This window comes from Monodon monoceros, unplaced genomic scaffold (genome assembly GCF_005190385.1).
Source record: "Monodon monoceros isolate NGI ecotype Baffin Bay Population unplaced genomic scaffold, NGI_Narwhal_1 Super_Scaffold_13, whole genome shotgun sequence".
Taxonomy (NCBI): domain Eukaryota; kingdom Metazoa; phylum Chordata; class Mammalia; order Artiodactyla; family Monodontidae; genus Monodon; species Monodon monoceros.
Genome location: NW_021703769.1, coordinates 1,914,098 through 1,930,933, shown reverse-complemented (window position 1 = coordinate 1,930,933; position 16,836 = coordinate 1,914,098). Strand labels below are relative to the sequence as shown.

The 16,836-nt window shown below is 50.3% G+C and overlaps 1 protein-coding gene across 2 annotated transcripts in view; it reads left to right on the top strand.

Annotated features, from left to right (window-relative positions):
- The window catches only part of CDH4 (cadherin 4), a 558,830-nt gene that overhangs the window by 394,017 nt on the left and 147,977 nt on the right, over positions 1-16,836 (top strand). For both annotated transcript variants that reach the window (XM_029219930.1, XM_029219931.1), the window contains exon 3: positions 4,350-4,576. In XM_029219930.1, the coding sequence (XP_029075763.1) occupies positions 4,350-4,576 (227 nt within the window). The remainder of the gene's footprint in view (positions 1-4,349; positions 4,577-16,836) is intronic.

Sequence of the window (16,836 nt, the reverse complement as noted above, 5' to 3'; positions counted from 1 at the left end):
CTGACGATCACTGTGCTTTTTGCTGACTGTTGTGTCCATAAATCAACACGAATGGATGGATGTTGGTGCCCCGGGAGCTGTGCATGTGCAGCTGCCTTCACCACAGGGCAAGGGGTTCCACCAGGGGCAGAATCGGGGGGCAGCCCTGGGGCAGGGGAGGCCACGGGGGTTCCAGCAATAACTCAGTGGGCCCTCAGGGGACGTGTCGGCAGGGACACCAGGATGACAGACAGAGACTAACATTTACGCAGCGCGAAGGAAAATGCATCTCAATGACAGATGGCCAGCCAGGTGCGCCCCTGCCCTTTATCTGGATGGGCAGCGCCCCAGCCCGAGGACGACCAGCCCTGACTGCCGATCAGCCTCAGCTCTGCTTTCCCGATTTCCCGGCGAGGGGTGAGGGAGGGGAGGCCCCCTGGAAGACGGAATCCTGCACGTAGTTGATTTCCTGGTGCTCAGGCCTTCCCACCGTGTCCTGCTGGACGCTTTCCTGGGCGTTGGTCTCTCACGTGTGCTCCTCGAATAGCCATCGACGGTGCTGTTGCCGCTCTAAATGCTGGGCCTTTTCAGCGTCGAGTCACATTTCAGGAGCACGGCAGACGCGGGCGGGTATCCATTATTCTCTGGACGGCTTCTCGGGATGAACAGGGCTTGGAACTGGAATCCGTCCTGTCCGAAGGGACAGGCGGGCGCTGGGGGCCAGGCCTGGGCTGGGGAGGGGGAGCCAGCCCCCAGTTGTGCGAGAGGGTCAGAATGCCAAGTGCTGGCTGACCCCACGCACCCCGCAGGGCTCCCCTCCCCACCCCTTGGGCCGGCTCCTCTTGGTGACCCCGTACAAGCCTGTGTGATTCCACCATCTGTGCTGCCATTTCCCAGTCACCTCCCACCCGGAGCCTCCGCTCTGCGTTCCCAGGTAGATCCCCAGAGCCAGGCACCAGGGGGCCCATCAATGTTTGTGGGATGAACAACCTCATGTGACCTTGGCCCAGTGCTCTGCTCCCTGTCTCCTCAAGTGGGTAACATGGGTACTGGCCGGAGCGCAAGACAAGCTGTGTTCATCCAGCCTCTACACTGCGCTGGCCCCGTCCATCCTTTGCGGCTGCTCCCAGAGGCCTGTGCTCAGAGAGGCCACTGCTGGTCGGGTCACACACCTGGCGTCCCAGCCCCATCCCGAAGGGGCCTGCCGGTGTGGGCATGGCTGCAGCGCACACCTGCGCCCGGAGCTCACGCTTGCCCTCCTCCTCGGCAGGCCTCCCGGGACCCCGCCCTCGGGCAGGTGTGCTGAGTCCTGCCCCCAGGGCCCAGCTGGCCCCCCCCCCCCCCCGCCCCCCGCGCTGGCTGCCCAGGGGCCACGGCCGCCACCCCTCCGAGGGGACGAGGCAGCGGGGGCTGTGACTGTGTGTGTTTAAACAACTGGACCTGATTTCTCTCGGGAGTCCTCCCATCTCTTGTCACGTTTGTTTAAAACTAGTGGAAGTAGTTAGCAAGCCGCAGAGACGCACAGCGGGGCTGGGCGGTGGGTGACGAGCGCCCGGCAGGCCCCACATCCCGGCCTCGGAGGGAAGGAGGTTCTGTCTCCCTCCAAGCAGATCTCCTCTGGTGGAGCCTGAAGGAGGTTGTGAGCCCGGGGCCTGCACATCCAAGCAGGCATTTTCTCCCCACGAAGTGTGGATGACCTTCTCGGACCCTCATGCTGGGACCACAGCACCCGGCCTGGCCCGCACAGGAGCTTGTGAGCATGCGACGGCCTGGCAGCACCCTTGCCCCTAAAAGAGGACGACGTTTAACCTGCAGAGATAGAGGCAGACTCCAGAAATAAAAAGGAAGCAAGAGGAGGAAAGTGGGTTGCAGAGGAAACAAAGATAGAAAATTGGGCAGAAAGTGCTATGGTTGGTAAATGCCTCAGCACTGCTAGGTCCCAGCTACCACGTTGCCTCTGAGCTTCCTGGTGGCCAAAGCGAAGAGGGAAACTGCCTTGGGGCAATTCACCAGAAAAAGGCAAATGGGCTTCTGGGTGACAGGAACTGTTCCTGCCCCAAGACCTCAGACGCGTCTCTGGAGAGTCTGCCCCTCAAGTGCTCGCTTCCCTTTTTTTTTTTTTTTAACATCTTTATTGGAGTATAATTGCTTTTCAGTGGTGTGTTTCTTTTGTACAACAAAGTGAATCAGCTATATGTATACATATATCCCCATATCTTCTCCCTCTTGCGTCACTTCCCATTTTTATGGCAAGACATCGTGTTTGTAACCTGAGCAGTGTTTGCACATTGAGAAATTTAAACCCACGTTCCTCAGGGTTTCAAACGGGAGTTCACTTATTCAGAGCTAAAGTGCCATGAACGCCCCTGGTGTCTCAGAAGAACAAACCTTCCTGATCTTTCCCTCTGAAAGAGAGACACAGCCCAGGCGCGCACAGGAAGGCACTGTTCTGAATTCCCTTCCTTCTGGAAAGCTGGCACCCCAGCACCGCGGGCACTCGGAACGGCCCCCATCTCCCCACAGGCACCTTCCAGCTCCTGCTTCCTCACTGACGAGGGCTCGGAGTCTCAGACGTGATGGTGAAACCAACCTGTTTGGTTGAGCCGATCAGCCAAGCCTCAGTCACACTGAAGCTGGAGGCTGGGTTCCATGTTGTCCCAAAGCCCCCATGCCTCCTCGCGTGGAGGGCCCGAGTCAGACCCAGGCTTGAAAGATGTTAAGAGCAGCTGCGAGGAGAGGCCCAACTTTATCATCATAGGTCACGTCTGGTGGTGCCACCTTTAATGTCCTGAGGGCTCCCGTCCACTGAGGACATCTGTCCCCTGCAAGGTCCCAGGCTCCTGTGGACGGTACTCCGACCTTCCTGTTGGGGCAGCTCCTATGAGGGTGATTTTTTTCTCTGACAGCAATGTCCACATTTCCCTCAAATGCCACCAAAGCTATGCGCCTATTTTTTAAAAAAATACAACTACACCATCACTTAATCCTGAAGAAACTCAAACCCTCCCACTACTGTCCAATCCCATTCATGTTGTTAGAAATTTTCTTTCAGAGCACAAAGGACTTATTCATGTACTTTGTGCTAATCTCCCGGCAATCATAGAACTGTCATTTTTATCTTTGTCAGTGACAGTTGGGCATCAGAAATAATTGATCCACTCCGTTTTTTGCTGATTTTAATTTGTTTACCGACAGGGAGGACAGGACTACAAAGGCAGTTTGGAATTTTCCTGTCACTTGAAAAAGAATGTGATTATCCCCCCACTAGGGGGGCATTTCCCTGGAGCCACAGCCCACTCCTCACCTTGGTTGCCCTCGTCCACCCGAGGACCCCTGTCTGTGAGCTCTGGAGTCTGTACACACACGGAAATGTCTGGTTTCCTCACATTTAAAAACATTTTTATATTAAACCCACACGTGGGGATTGCTGGGGACTGGGGAGAGTCTGAAGTAAAGGAGCTGAAACAAGGGAACGTTCTGTTATTTATTATTTCAAGGCAGCCAACAATAAAAGGTGAACGCAGGGGCAAACACTTATCAAACCTAACAGTGAGGAGCTCTTTTTAGTTTCTCGAATAAATAGTAATTAAATCATGTAAGCTGTAATTTCATGACAGTGAAATTGCTTAAAAAAACCAATCGTCCCACCGTGATTGCTGAGATACCCACACTTCTATAAACACCAGGTAACTTTATCCGTCGTTTGTATGAGCAGAATGTGACACTGGCTGTTGGCGCCTCATAATTCACCACATTAGGTGGCAGCTGCAGGAGCACACATGTGAAAAAGGCACTAATGCGATGCCGGTGAATGCGCGGCTTCCGAGATGTCTTTTCCTGCAGGGGGTTTACAAACAGTCCAGGTGATGGAGTCAGTGGGAGGGGCTGACAATTCACTGCCTAATTACTGTTTGGGAAGCACAGCAAAGTACCTGCCCTGCAGTGGCAGTAGACCATCCGCCTTCCACGCCTGCTTCCAAGTCACCAAGAAAGCTCTCGGCTGCCCCAAGGTGACCAGGGAATTGGTTGAGGGTAAAGAAACTCCTCCCCCCGCATGGCTCAGACTCAGGTGGAACCCAAAGTTGATAGTGACCGGGAGACGCGTTTGCAGAAATGAGAACAGCTGTGTTTCAGAGAGAATGAACATGCATTCATTGCTTTGGGTCGATGTTCCTTTTTCTAAGGCCTCAGCTAATTCCCTACGGGGTAGAGATAAAACCCAGTACCTGAAGGTCGAAAAGTCAATTAAATCACCACTTTCTCGAAGCTCATTAGAGACCAAGGACCCGCTGCTGGAAATAAGCTGTGAGTGGGCGCCTGCCCGCCAGGCTGGTCCCCAGCGCCCTGACCTTCTCCCCCTCCTCTTGCAGTCAAGTTCAGCAGCTGCCTGGGGACCAAGGGGACACACTATGAGACCGACAGCATGGACTTCAAAGTCGGGGCTGACGGGACGGTCTTCGCCACCCGGGAGCTGCAGATCCCCTCCGAGCAGGTGGCCTTCACCGTGACCGCGTGGGACCGCCAGACGGCCGAGCGCTGGGACGCCGTGGTACGGCTGCTGGTGGCCCAGACCTCACCCACGCGCTCCGGACACAAGGTAAGGTGTGACTACATGCGGGGGGGCGGGGAGGCTGGGTAGGGGTCCTTCCTCCTTCAGGTCACCGAGCAGAACCTCTGCAGAGGCTGACACTTGAGTGGGCGGCGTGGGCTGGGAGGGGGACCCCTGACCTCCCACCTTCCAGACAGGGCTGCCCACAGGCTCCACCCCCACTGAGTGTAGTACACAGCTGTCAGCACCCTTTTTCGGACAAGGGCCCCACAGCTCCGCTTCTCACCGGGCGCCTCTCCTGCCTGAGGCTTGTAGCCCACCAGCCCCGGAGGCTCCCAAGACCCAGAGGGACAAGAAGTAAGACAGAGGCCATGTGGCTGGCCTTGCGAGGTGGCCAGAGTAGCTGGCGTGAGACTGATTCAGAGAGAGGGAAATGGGGTGGGGGGAGGGGGAGGGAGAGGGAGGGGGAGGGATGGCACCCTTCACGTAGACACACACCAGCCACTGTCACCGGCCTCTGCAGCCCTCCCTCCAGCTTCACCTCTGACTCGGTTGCGTGGCCCTGTTGACCGGACAGGAGGGGTGAATTCACTTCCCCTGGTCCTGAAAGGCCTCTCAGCCCCACAGGCCCCAGAAATCCAGGACCAGACCCCTCAGCCCCCAGAAATCCCCACATTAGGTTTCCCGTGTCTGAGGGGGACCAGGTCTGCTTACCTCTGCCCGTCCCGTGTTTCGGCAGCTGCGTTGGCCTCCGCGTGAGGGCTCCCCGGTCAGCAGAGAAGTTGCTGCCCAGCTGACCTGCATGACGGGTCCAGCTACACACGTCCACCTACATGAAGGGTGGACCCATGGGGAGGGAGACGCCCTTACAGTCAACAGGAGGCCTCAGGGTCATCAGTGTTATGATGTGTGTGGGTTCACCAGCAAAAGAAACACACTGGTTAAAGCAGGACAGGCCATCGGGGACAGCATTTGTGGGTATTCCCTCGGAAAAGGGTTCGAGGGAAGTAGAGGGTTAGACCAAGTTGACCAGATCCCTTTCTGCAAATTTGCCCAGAACCTCACAGGACTAAAGGGCTCAGTGAACCTCAGTGGGAGACAGTCTGCAAGTTTCCCCAAACCTATTTGACCAAGGAACCTTCTTAATGGGACATCTTACAAGGCAGGTGTTCTGAGGCACCCACTTTGGTAAACAGGGGCTGTGTTTCATGTGTCTTGTTAAACAACATAGAGGTGGTTTTGGTGAGAAAAGGGAAAGTGGTGACTCGGTGGATAGCCTTATCTTGGTGGTGAGCTGACCCCGTCTGGAAGGACGTCCTGAGTGCCCTCGTGGGTGTGCTGAACCAGGTGTTGAAACACGCTTCTAACGGGCGCCCCCCAGATCGTGAGCCTCACCTTGGGGATGTTGAAAACCCTGAGACAGATGGATGTGGTTTTCCATTCCTTCCCGAATGACCATGACAAATCACACCCTGGTGAGAGGGCAGCGTGGCCCACGCAGGGGCCCCTCCCTGTCGGCAGCCAGGCCAGGGGCAGCAGTGGGAAGGCTTACATCCCTGACTGTGATGCAAAAACTGCGCCTTGTGGGCAAGGAGTAGGGCTCCCTAACACCCGTGGATGGCCTCAGATAAAAGGCATTAATTAAAAATATAGGGACTTCCCTGGCGGTCCAGTGGTTGAGACTTTGCCTTTCAATGCAGGGGGTGTGGGTTTGATCCCTGGTTGGGGAGCTAGGATCCCACGTGCCTCGCGGCCAAGAGACCAAGACATAATACAGAAGCAATACTGTAACAAGTTCAGTAACGACTTTGAGGATGGTCCACAGCAAAACAACTTTAGAAAAGTAAAAAGAAGATAAAAATAACGACACCTTTTGTCAGGCATGGTAATGAAGCAATTTCTGATGCAGTTAATCCCCTAATCCTCCAAAAAGGGTGACTTCAGTTAGTCCTTAGGACACGTGAACCTCCAACCCCACAGCAGGCAGGCCCGAGAAGCACCCGATCTGCAGATTCCACATCCCAGGCCCAGAGGATCCTTGGGGCTGACTTTGTGGAGTTACACCCTGAGCACATGAAACATGACCCTGTAGGTGGTGGGCAGAGTCTCTGCAGCCCACCTGACCCAGTCCTCCCCTGTTTATTTCATGTCCCCTTCATTGCTGATGGCTCCCTGCTTCCTCCTTCTTCAAATCCAAAGAGCCCTGCCCTGACTTTCTAGGACCCCACCTAGACCCTGCCCTAAGTGCGTCCACATTGATCCTCACAACATCTCCAGAAGTGGGCGCTGTCACTGTCCCCACTTTACAGGTGGGGAAACAGAATCATGTGACTGCAACCTCTTTGCTGCATGGGAGAACCGATGTTCTGGAAAGGAGTGAAAAAACGACTTTCTAGGGAGAGCTGAGCCTGGCATCGTAACGGAGCCTGGCTGCCCTGGATTGTCAGTTTGAATCAAGGCTTCTCCGGCTTACTGGCTGACGTTCTAGGACAAGCATACAACCTCTCTGAGGTTTACTGCTCTCGAAAATGGGACAGCTGTGTTACCTACATCCTATCCAAGGGTTGTTGAGAGGATTATGTGAGATTATGTGAGGTCAGGCAGGGTGCAGGCTCTATGAGAGCCCTGTCCCCAAAGAGGCAAAACATAGTTGCTCTTATTGCTGTCGTTGGCATTGTCCCAGCCCTCTGCGTCACGTGCTCATCATGGCCACTGGGCCCTCACCAGGGTGGTGCTGGGGGGACAGGGAGGAGGGTCTGTGTGGGACACCAGGTCACTCAGTTGATGTGCCCTTACAGAGACCAGTGCCAACCTTTGAATAATGTCACTCTGTGTAAATAGGTTAAAGTGATGCCAGATTGCTGGTGTCCTTGGTCACCGGCCAGAAGCAAATGTAACTCTTCTCCAGTGGAAGGTATCATATACCAGACCTCAGATTACATCTCCTTTTATATACAATGTCCAGCGCTCAACTAAAAATGACTGGAGGGACAAAACAAGGTAAATAAAAATCAAGAGGAGGAGCAGATGACAATCAAAGACCCACAGGGCTCCAGGTAGTAGAGTTATCAGACACAGACTTTATCATAATTGTGCTCACTGTCTTTGAGCACATTAAATGCAAGATTTTGACAGAGGATTGGAAGATTAAAAAAGAATTAATTGGGCAGCTTAGGACTGAAAAATATAACAAACAAAATTAAGAGCTCAATGGACAGATATATCTGCAGATTAGACACAGTTGAAGAGAAGATTAATGAAGCAAAAAACATCAGAAGAAACATTCAGGCCAAAGTGTAAGGAGATATCCAGAGAGAAAACACAAAGGAAAGAGTAAGAGGTATTGGGAAAATGGTAAGAAGTTCTAACATGAGTATGTTTGGAATATGAGGGGGAGAGATAAAATGGAGCAAAAGTAATATATGAAAAAATATCGGCAGAAAATATTCCAAAACTGGCAACAGACACCCAGGCGTAGATTCAAAAAGCCCTGTGAACTCTAAACAGGATAAATATAAAGAAAACTGCACTTAGGCACTTTCTTAGTCCATTCAATAGGCTATAACAAAATACCATGGACTGGGGGGCTTACAAACAATAGAAATTCATTTCTCGCTCTTCCGGAGGCTGGAGGTCTGAATCAGAGTGGCACAGGGTCAAGTTCCCATGAGGGCCCTCTTCCAGATTGCTGCCTTCAGACTTATATCCTCACATGGCAGAGAGCAAAGACAGGAGGCCAGCCCACTCACAACTCCTGTAAGGACACTAATCCTGTTATGGAGACTCCATCCTGATGACCTCCCTTAACCCTAATCACCCCCGAAGGGCCTCACCTCCTAATATCATCCCATTGGGAGATAGGGTTTCCACAAAAGAATTTTGGGAGGACACAGTCTACAATAGGCATTTTAAGGTAAAATAGTTGAAAGCAAAAGTCAAGGAGAAAATCTTGGAAGCAAATAGAAAAGACAGAGTTTCTTTGAAAGAGGAATAATTCGATGTAAAACTGACTTCTCAACAGGAACTATGGAGGTTAGAAGACAATGGAATGATATCTTTTAAAGTGCTAAAGAAAATAGAATTCTATTATTCAGTAAAATGTCCTTCACAGAGTAAAGGTGAATAAAGACATTTTTAAACAAATAAAAACTGAAAGAATCTGTCACAAGTTGTGTTCTTCAGGCAAAAATGAGATGATTTGAAGTAGAAAACCAAGAATGAGAAGATTAAATAGATGGGAAAATACCAGTGTATAATTACAGGATAATGTTTTGTGGGATGTAAAGAAGATGACTCAAATTCATGACAAGAATGGCATAGATTTTGAGAAAGGATAAATGGAGTCAAAGGGATCTAGGATGCTTGTGTTGTCCTGGAAGACGATGGAAATATCAAACTAATATTATACTTGGATGAGACACATCATTAAGAGCCATAGTGATGGATACCTTACTTTAAGGTGCATATGAAACACTGACCACGATTGACCATAGTCTAGGTCCAAAAGTAAATCTTAACTTCAGGAGTTACCTAAAGTCTACATAGTGTCTGAACTAGCACTAAATTGATAAAAATGTATCTATTATAAAGACATATTTATTTCTCTTGGAATTTTCATATAATTCTAACACTACCGTATATGAAGATATTATGCTATAGCTGGATAATTTAGTATTAGTAACACAGCACTGGGCAGGGGACAGCTAAATTCTCCCTCCATTCTAGATGTATTTCTTGTTTATTGTCACCTTTTTAGTCTTCATATTTAGGCAGTATTTTTTAAAACACCCTTACATAACATAATTTGTCATTTTCCCCGGTAATCCATGTGAATTTTCAAATAAACATGCTTCTTAAACAATAAAAAATAGTCATAGGATTAAGTTCTAACATAATAGATGGAAAATAGAATAAGAAAACCTATCAATCCAAAAAAATGCAAGGAAAGAAAAGTGAAATGATAGAATAGATGAGATATTTGTCTTTGACTCGGATGGTAGATTTACAAATATATTATTAATTATAGTAATTGAAAATAGATTCATTCATAATTAAAAGAAAATTGACAGGTTATATTTTTAAAAATCCAACTATATGCAGCTTACAAAAGATGCATCTAAAAAGTATAAGGAAATGAGGGAATATTCTGAACTGAGTAATAAAACTAGCTGGACCTAGCTGAAGCCACACCAGATAGAAACGCATAGCCTTACATGCGTACGTTAGAAGATAAAGAAGGCCGAAAATCAGTGATGTTAACGTTCATCTCAAGAAATTATAAAAAGAACAGGAAATGAAACACGTGTTTCCACACAAAGGAGAAGATAATGAAACAGAAAATAATAGAATCAACAAAGACAAAAGTTGGTTCTTTACTGAACTGTAGACTCAGGAAGAAAAAAAACCTGCAAATAATCTCTATCTGGAATGGAAAGGGGACGTCACGACCAATCGCACAGACATTAGAAAGGTCATTTGCGGGCATTATGTACAATTTATACCAATATATTTGAAAATATACGTGAAATGGATAACATTCTAGAACATAAAATTTACCGAAACTAACATGAAAGGAAAATCTGAACTGTTTTATTATTATGAACAAAATTTTAATTCAAATTTTTATCACAAAAAAATACCCACACCAGGATGGCTCCACTGGTAAGTTGTAACCAAGCTGTAAGGAGTTAAAACTCATCTTACAAGAAGGGTCACTTCCCCAACCAAATGGGCACCATGCTGAAACCAGCAAGAACCTTGCCCAAAGCCAGCACGAATCTTGAAAGAACAGTGAGAGAAAGGGTCATTACGTGCCAGTCCACTCATAAACAGATGGGAAAAAGCCGAAGCAAAATATTAACACACTCAAATTCAGCCATGTTTACATGGGATGTATAATGGCCACACTCGTCTGTTCCAAGAATGCGAGATTTGGTTTAACACTTAAAAGTTAATCCAAGTAGGTCAACACAGAATAAAGAGTAGACATCACATGATCATCTGAATACTGGCTGTTAAATTTAACTTCATTCAGGATGAAAATATTCAACAAGTTAGGAAAGAAGAGACCATTCTTAATCTCACAAAGGGTGTCCACAGCAAACATTCAGTCTACAGTCGGAATATTCGAAGCCTTCCTTGACATCAGAAACAGGACAAGGACACTCTTACATTACACGCCAGAGCTTCAAGCCAGTGAGGTGAGGCAAGAAAAAGAAACTGGAATAAATAGAACTAGCGTTAATGTGTAGCTTATATAATTGTGAATGTAGAAAATCCGAAATAATCTGTAGATAAGTAACTGGAATTAATGAATGATGTTAGTTTAGCAAAGGCGCTGGATATAAAAGCAATTGCACCTCTACAGACCAGGAGTAAATAGTTAGAAAATAAAATCTGAACCAGACACCAATTACAATAGCATTAAAAATTATAGTTAGGGCTTCCCTGGTGGCGCAGTGGTTGAGAGTCCGCCTGCCGATGCAGGGGACGCGGGTTCATATCCCGGTCCGGGAAGATCCCACATGCCGCGGAGCGGCTGGGCCCGTGAGCCATGGCCGCTGAGCCTGCGCGTCCGGAGCCTGTGCTCCGCAACGGGAGAGGCCACAACAGTGAGAGGCCTGCGTACCGCAAAAAAAAAAAAAAAAAAAAATTATAAACCTAACAAAAAATTTTCAAGACCCTTACATATTACTGAGAACAATTAAAGATCTTTAAAAATAGAGGGATGTGCCCTGCTCATAACATAAGAGACTCAAAGTTGTGAGGGTGTCAGTTCTACCCAAAGGTTTCCATAGATTCAACACAATCCCAACAAAAATCCCAGCATGTTTTTCCTTTGCTTGTCTATAGAAGGGTTAAGAGCTGACTTTAAATTTTTAAATAGAAATACAAGGGGCCAAGAATAACCTAGAAGCACACAAAGATGCGAGGACCTGGTGTTTCAGACATCAAGACTACAAGGAAAGCACACCACTACTGGCACGTGGGGCCCAACGTGGGCCGCCCTGTGCACTGCGGGGTGTTCAGCAGCATCCCCGGCCCCCACCCGCTAGAGGCCAGCAGCGCCTCAGCAACCCTGCTTGCACCCAAAGCTGTCTCCAGTCATTGCCAAATGCTCCCCAGGGGCAAAAACCGCCCCATCGGAGAACCACTGAACTACAGGAATTAAATGGTGTCGTTTGAGAGCAAAACAAATGGAACAGAATAGCAAGCCCAGAAAAAATACTTAATGTTTTAAAAAATCGTCTTCATGGAGGTTTAACTTTTATTCACCACAGTTCACCCACTTCACATACACGACTGGATGAACCTTGTCAGATGCACACGGTGCCGACACTTGATTTGAGTGGCACCAGATGGCAAAGGCCAGAAAGCTACAGCCCACAGGTCACGTCTGACCTGCCGCCTGCCTTTTGATGGCCTGAAAGCTAAGAATGGTTTCTGTATTTTTAAATGGTTGTATAAGTGCCTGTATTAATATCCTCGACTTTGCTTCTTGGCCTACAAAGCCTAAAATATTTAACTCTCTGACCCTTTAACAAAAAGCCTGCTAAGCCCTGTTTAGAATAGTGGGTAAGGACTGTCTCTTCAATAAGTGATGCTGGGCCAGTCGGGTACCCTTAAGGGGAAAATGCGAAGTGACCCTGTACCACACTCCACACCCAAGATCAATTCCGGGTGGGCTGTAAATCTGAGTGTTCAAGACAAACCAAACAAATGGAAGAGAATATAGGAGTGATGTGGGGGGGAAGCTTCCTTATACACAACCCATGAAGCACGGGGTATCCAGGGCAGGTCGATGATTGGACCTGGTTACAAATAAGAATGTACTCATTAGAGCACATACTTAAGAAAGTGAAAAGATAAGCCAGAGCTGGAGAGAGGATATTTGTGACCCTTAATGTCTGACAAAGGAGGCACGTCCAGAATATATAAAGAGCCTCAAATCTCTACAGAAAGACAGATAACCTAATGATAGAAGAAAAAAGAACACAGGCTGTCCACCGAAGACAAGAGCCCGTGTGTGGATCCGTGTGAGGACCTGTCAGCCTCAGCAGGGCAATGCAGATTAAAGCCGAAAATCCACCAGGATGGCTAACCTTAGAGAGACTGGAAGTACCAAATATTGGTGAGAATGTGCAGAAGCTGGAGTTACCATGTGCTCTTGGTGGGCGTGCGTAATGGTGCAGCCTCTCTAGCAACAACGGGCGTTTTCATTGGAAGCTGAACATACGTTTGCCTGGTTGAAAGGAAAACCATTCCTCTTCTCACACTTCTGACACCAAAGGGGTAGGTTTTCCACCCCAGCCAGTTCTCTGACTTTCCGTGGACACCAACTGGGTGTTCTCTAATTTAATTCAGTTCTGACACTCGCAGCCCGGAGTCAGCGCAGACCCCGCATGCTCAGGGTTCAGTCCCAAAAGCCCACGCCCCTTCGGGCGTCAGTTACAAGTGGTGGGTCTCCAGGTTACTCGCTTCCGCCCGGCTCGGTTCCCACGACCCCCACCTCAGTTCAATAATTTGCTACGATGGGTCACAGAACTCGGGGCAACGCTCACTTACTATTCCTGGTTTACCATGAAGGATATTATAAAGGAACCAGAGGAGCATCAGATGAAGAGTTACTTAGGGCGAAGTCTGGAAGGATCTCAAGTGCAGGCGCTTCTATCCCTGTGGCGATGGGGTGCACCACCCTCCTGGCACATGGACGTGTTCACCAACCTCGAAGCTCTCCACACCCCAGAGTTTAGGGATTTTTATGGAGGTTTCATCACGTAGGCATGATCGATTAACTCGACCTCCAGCCCCTCCCCTCTCCCCAGAGGATGGGGTGTGGGTCTGAGAGCTCCAAGCTTCTAATCATGGCTTTAGGCTTTCTGGTGGCCAGCCCCCTCCAGGAGCCCACCCAGAGTCACCTCACTAGAACAAAAGATGCTCTCTTGCCCAGGAAATTCCTAGGGGCCTAGGAGCTCTGGGTAAAATACTTCCGTCAGCCCATCACTGCAGAGATTGGTTTTGAGAGCTCTGTGTCAGGAATAGAGGGCAAAGACCAAATGTGTATTTTTTATTGTGCTGCTGGTTTTAGGTACACGCCCAACGGAAGTGTGTACACATTCGTACCATCAGCTCTGCACCAGAATTTGATAAACCTGAAAAGAACCCAAACGCTCATCCTCATTACGCTGGATAAGTACCTGGTGGTGGATTCATACAGTGAATTTCTATATAGCAGCAAAAATGAACAAAGCAACAGGATGGGTAAATCTCACAGACACATATCGAGGGAAAGAGGGCGGGCACCCAGGCAGGAAAGTGCAGACTGTGAGTCCAGACGTGGACAGCTCAGACTGCGTGTACGGCCGCGCAGGGGACCGCTGTGGGAGGCGAGAGGAGGTGGCCCTGGTGGGGGCCTGAGGGACGTGAGGGGGTCCTGGGGGCAGGTGTTCATTCTGTGATCATTAGTGTGTCTGTTCACTGACGTTTCAAGCACTTTCCTGCATGTTGTTTATAATTCACAGTTTTCAAACATGTTTTAATGCATGCAGAGGGCTTCCTGGCTGGGTTTGGAAAGGTGGGGTGTTCAACGAGAACGTCGCCAGCGGGAGTTCTGTTAGCAGAAGTTTCTAGAAACACAAGGACCTCCTTCGAAGGAGCCATTTGCAGTGTTAAAAGTCCCAAGAAGCTCTTACCAAAAGGAGCCTTGAAGCAAATCCCTGGAGGAGGGCGCGAGGGGACCCCCTAATTTCCCGGTTCCATAAATTCCGTCTTTCCCGTGTCGAGGTCCCGTCAAGCGCAGTCTCCCTTGTCCGTTATTCCAGCGACTGTGGAGCCAGCAAAACTGACAGCTTTCCAGTTAGGTGAACCATAAAAATTTGGCAACTTCTCCCCTTTTCCTTTCCTTTCTTAGCAACAATTTAAAGGCGGTCTTTTTGTGGGTAATACAAGCAGGGCTGGAATCTGGAAGAACTTTTTTGTGTGCAGTCTTGCAGGAAAGCTGATAGCAATTCAATTAGAAAATTTAATTAAGTCACGTATTTCCCACGGGAGTGCTGAATCGCCCCCGAGGAATCAGAGCAATATTCCAGCCCAACAGTAAATACTGAAGATAAAGTTCCTCGCACCATTGTCATCTGACTGGCTGCGGTAGCGCTTGGAATTGTCAATGGGACCTGTGGGTATAGTTTGCAAGAAAGAAACTGTTGTTTATGAAACTAATATTGGGTCTTAGAGTATGTCAGCATCTATGAAAGATAAACTCAGCTGAGCGTTACCCAGCAGCCGGACCAGGCTCAGATGCTGAAGCGCCTTCTTTCCTTGGGGTCTTGGCCTCCACGGGTGGATGGGATGAACTTTGCCCCCCAGAGTTCCTGTGTTGAAGTCCAAACCCACAGAACCTCAGAATGGGACTGGGTTTTCAGATGTGGTTAGTTCAGGTGAGGTCCCTAGGGCAGACGGACCCTAATCCAACATGACAAGTGAACTTATTAAGAGGGGAATTCGGACACAGACACGCTCACGGACAGAAGTTCGTGTGCAGGTGAAGACAGGGATCGAGGTGATGCTTCTACAAGCCAAGGAACCCGGAAGATTGCTGGCAGCCACCAGAATCTAGGAGAGGGGCTGGGACAGATCTGCTTGGCCCTCGGGAGGGACAGCCCTGCCACGCCTGCGTCTTGGCCTGTGGCCTCCAGAACTGAGACATGAATGTCCATTGTGGAAGCACCCCAGTCTGTGGTGCTTTGATTCGGTGACACCAGGACACTCAGTCACCAGGGGTGTGGCCAGTGCCTTCCAGCTGAGGTGGACGCCCAACCCTGGGGCTGTGCCGACAGACCCAAGGCAGCCTCCCAAAGGTGGGATGTGAGTCCGGAGCCGGGCATCCAACCCAGTGTTCCTGATGCCTCAAGTCCTCTCCTCGCCTCTGCTTGGGTCTCCAGGACCGGCAAGGACAAGCCTTGCCAAGACCCCGATTCTTTAAGCCCCTGGGGTCCATCGCCCCCATCCCCACAGTCTGCCCCCTGCGAGTGGGCAGAGCCCATCTTGGTATCATGGACGCCCAGGTGGGTTACAAGACAATGGAATGGAGAGGGCCTGGTTGAGAAGCAATTCCTGCAACCCCCTGGAGGTGCAGCCCCTAAGGAAAGTCTGGCCCACGAGCGACCCTGCATCCCAGCATCACCCGCTTTCCGTGAGCGCCAGAGGGCTAGTGCCCGCACCTGAACCCTACACTGCCAACTCGGAGTTTTAACCAAAGGGGGCGCGTGGGGCTTTCCACGCCAGGCATCACCTTGGGAAGGCACCTGAAGGTCATTAGGTGGAGCTGAGTGACAGAGTGCACACCTTCAGAAAGTAGCAAGACGGCCCTTTATGCTTTTCCAAAAGACGGCCTCAATGTGACTGAGAAACAGCAACTCCCAGAAAACAGACAACAGTGTGGTCAGCGAGCTTGCGGACAGCCGTCCACGTGCCTCTTTTGCCCCGGAGGATGGCAGCTGTGTTAGTGTGTGATGATGACCTCCTCGCTCCTGCAAGTTCAGACGGTGCCGCCGACGCGGGCCTGCTTCAGGCGCGGGCTTGACTGCCTGGGGGACGGCGGGAGAAACAGGTGTTTCCTTCTCCACGGCAGAGACCGTACAACTGCCGGGAAGGAGGCTGGTCCCTGTCCAGAGTCTGTGGTCGTGACCACAGCCTGGCGGCCCGCCCCAGCGACGGGCGATCAGTAGTAGATCTCAGCGGATGCGCAGAGCTCCCCAGAAGACTGCAGCGTTTAACTCTGCCAGCATGAAGGCATGAGTGATTTCTAATTGCTGGAAGGTGCGTTTTCTGCAGTTGTGGAGAGCCGCCCTGGGGTCCGCAGGTGGAGGAGGTCCAGCTCGGGCTGTGTTTCAGGCTGCAGACGGCCTTGAGCGAGTGTCGGGGTCAACCTTTCATTTTGCAGAGGAAAGGTGCCCAGGGTCCCACAGCCCAGGGAGAAAAGCATCACGGTCATTGGTCACTTTCCCTGGCCTGTCCCAGGGGGCAGGGGGGCGGGGGGGTTGCTGCCTGGGCACCGTCTCACGGAGATTTGAGGGGGACGAGGGAATGAAGATGACGGGTGGCTCACTGACTCCCACGGCTGGGGGGAGCAAAGGGCACGAGAAAGAGGGGCCACTGCCAGGCAGGGAAGCCTCGGACACGCAGGCCAGGGGAGAGGAATGGACCGCACGATCCTGCCCTCTCTCGTTCCTGTGGGCCAAGGAGCGAGAGCCCGAGGGGGCAAGTGAGCGGCAGGCGTGCTCGAAGGACTCTGAGCCCCGTGAGTCAGA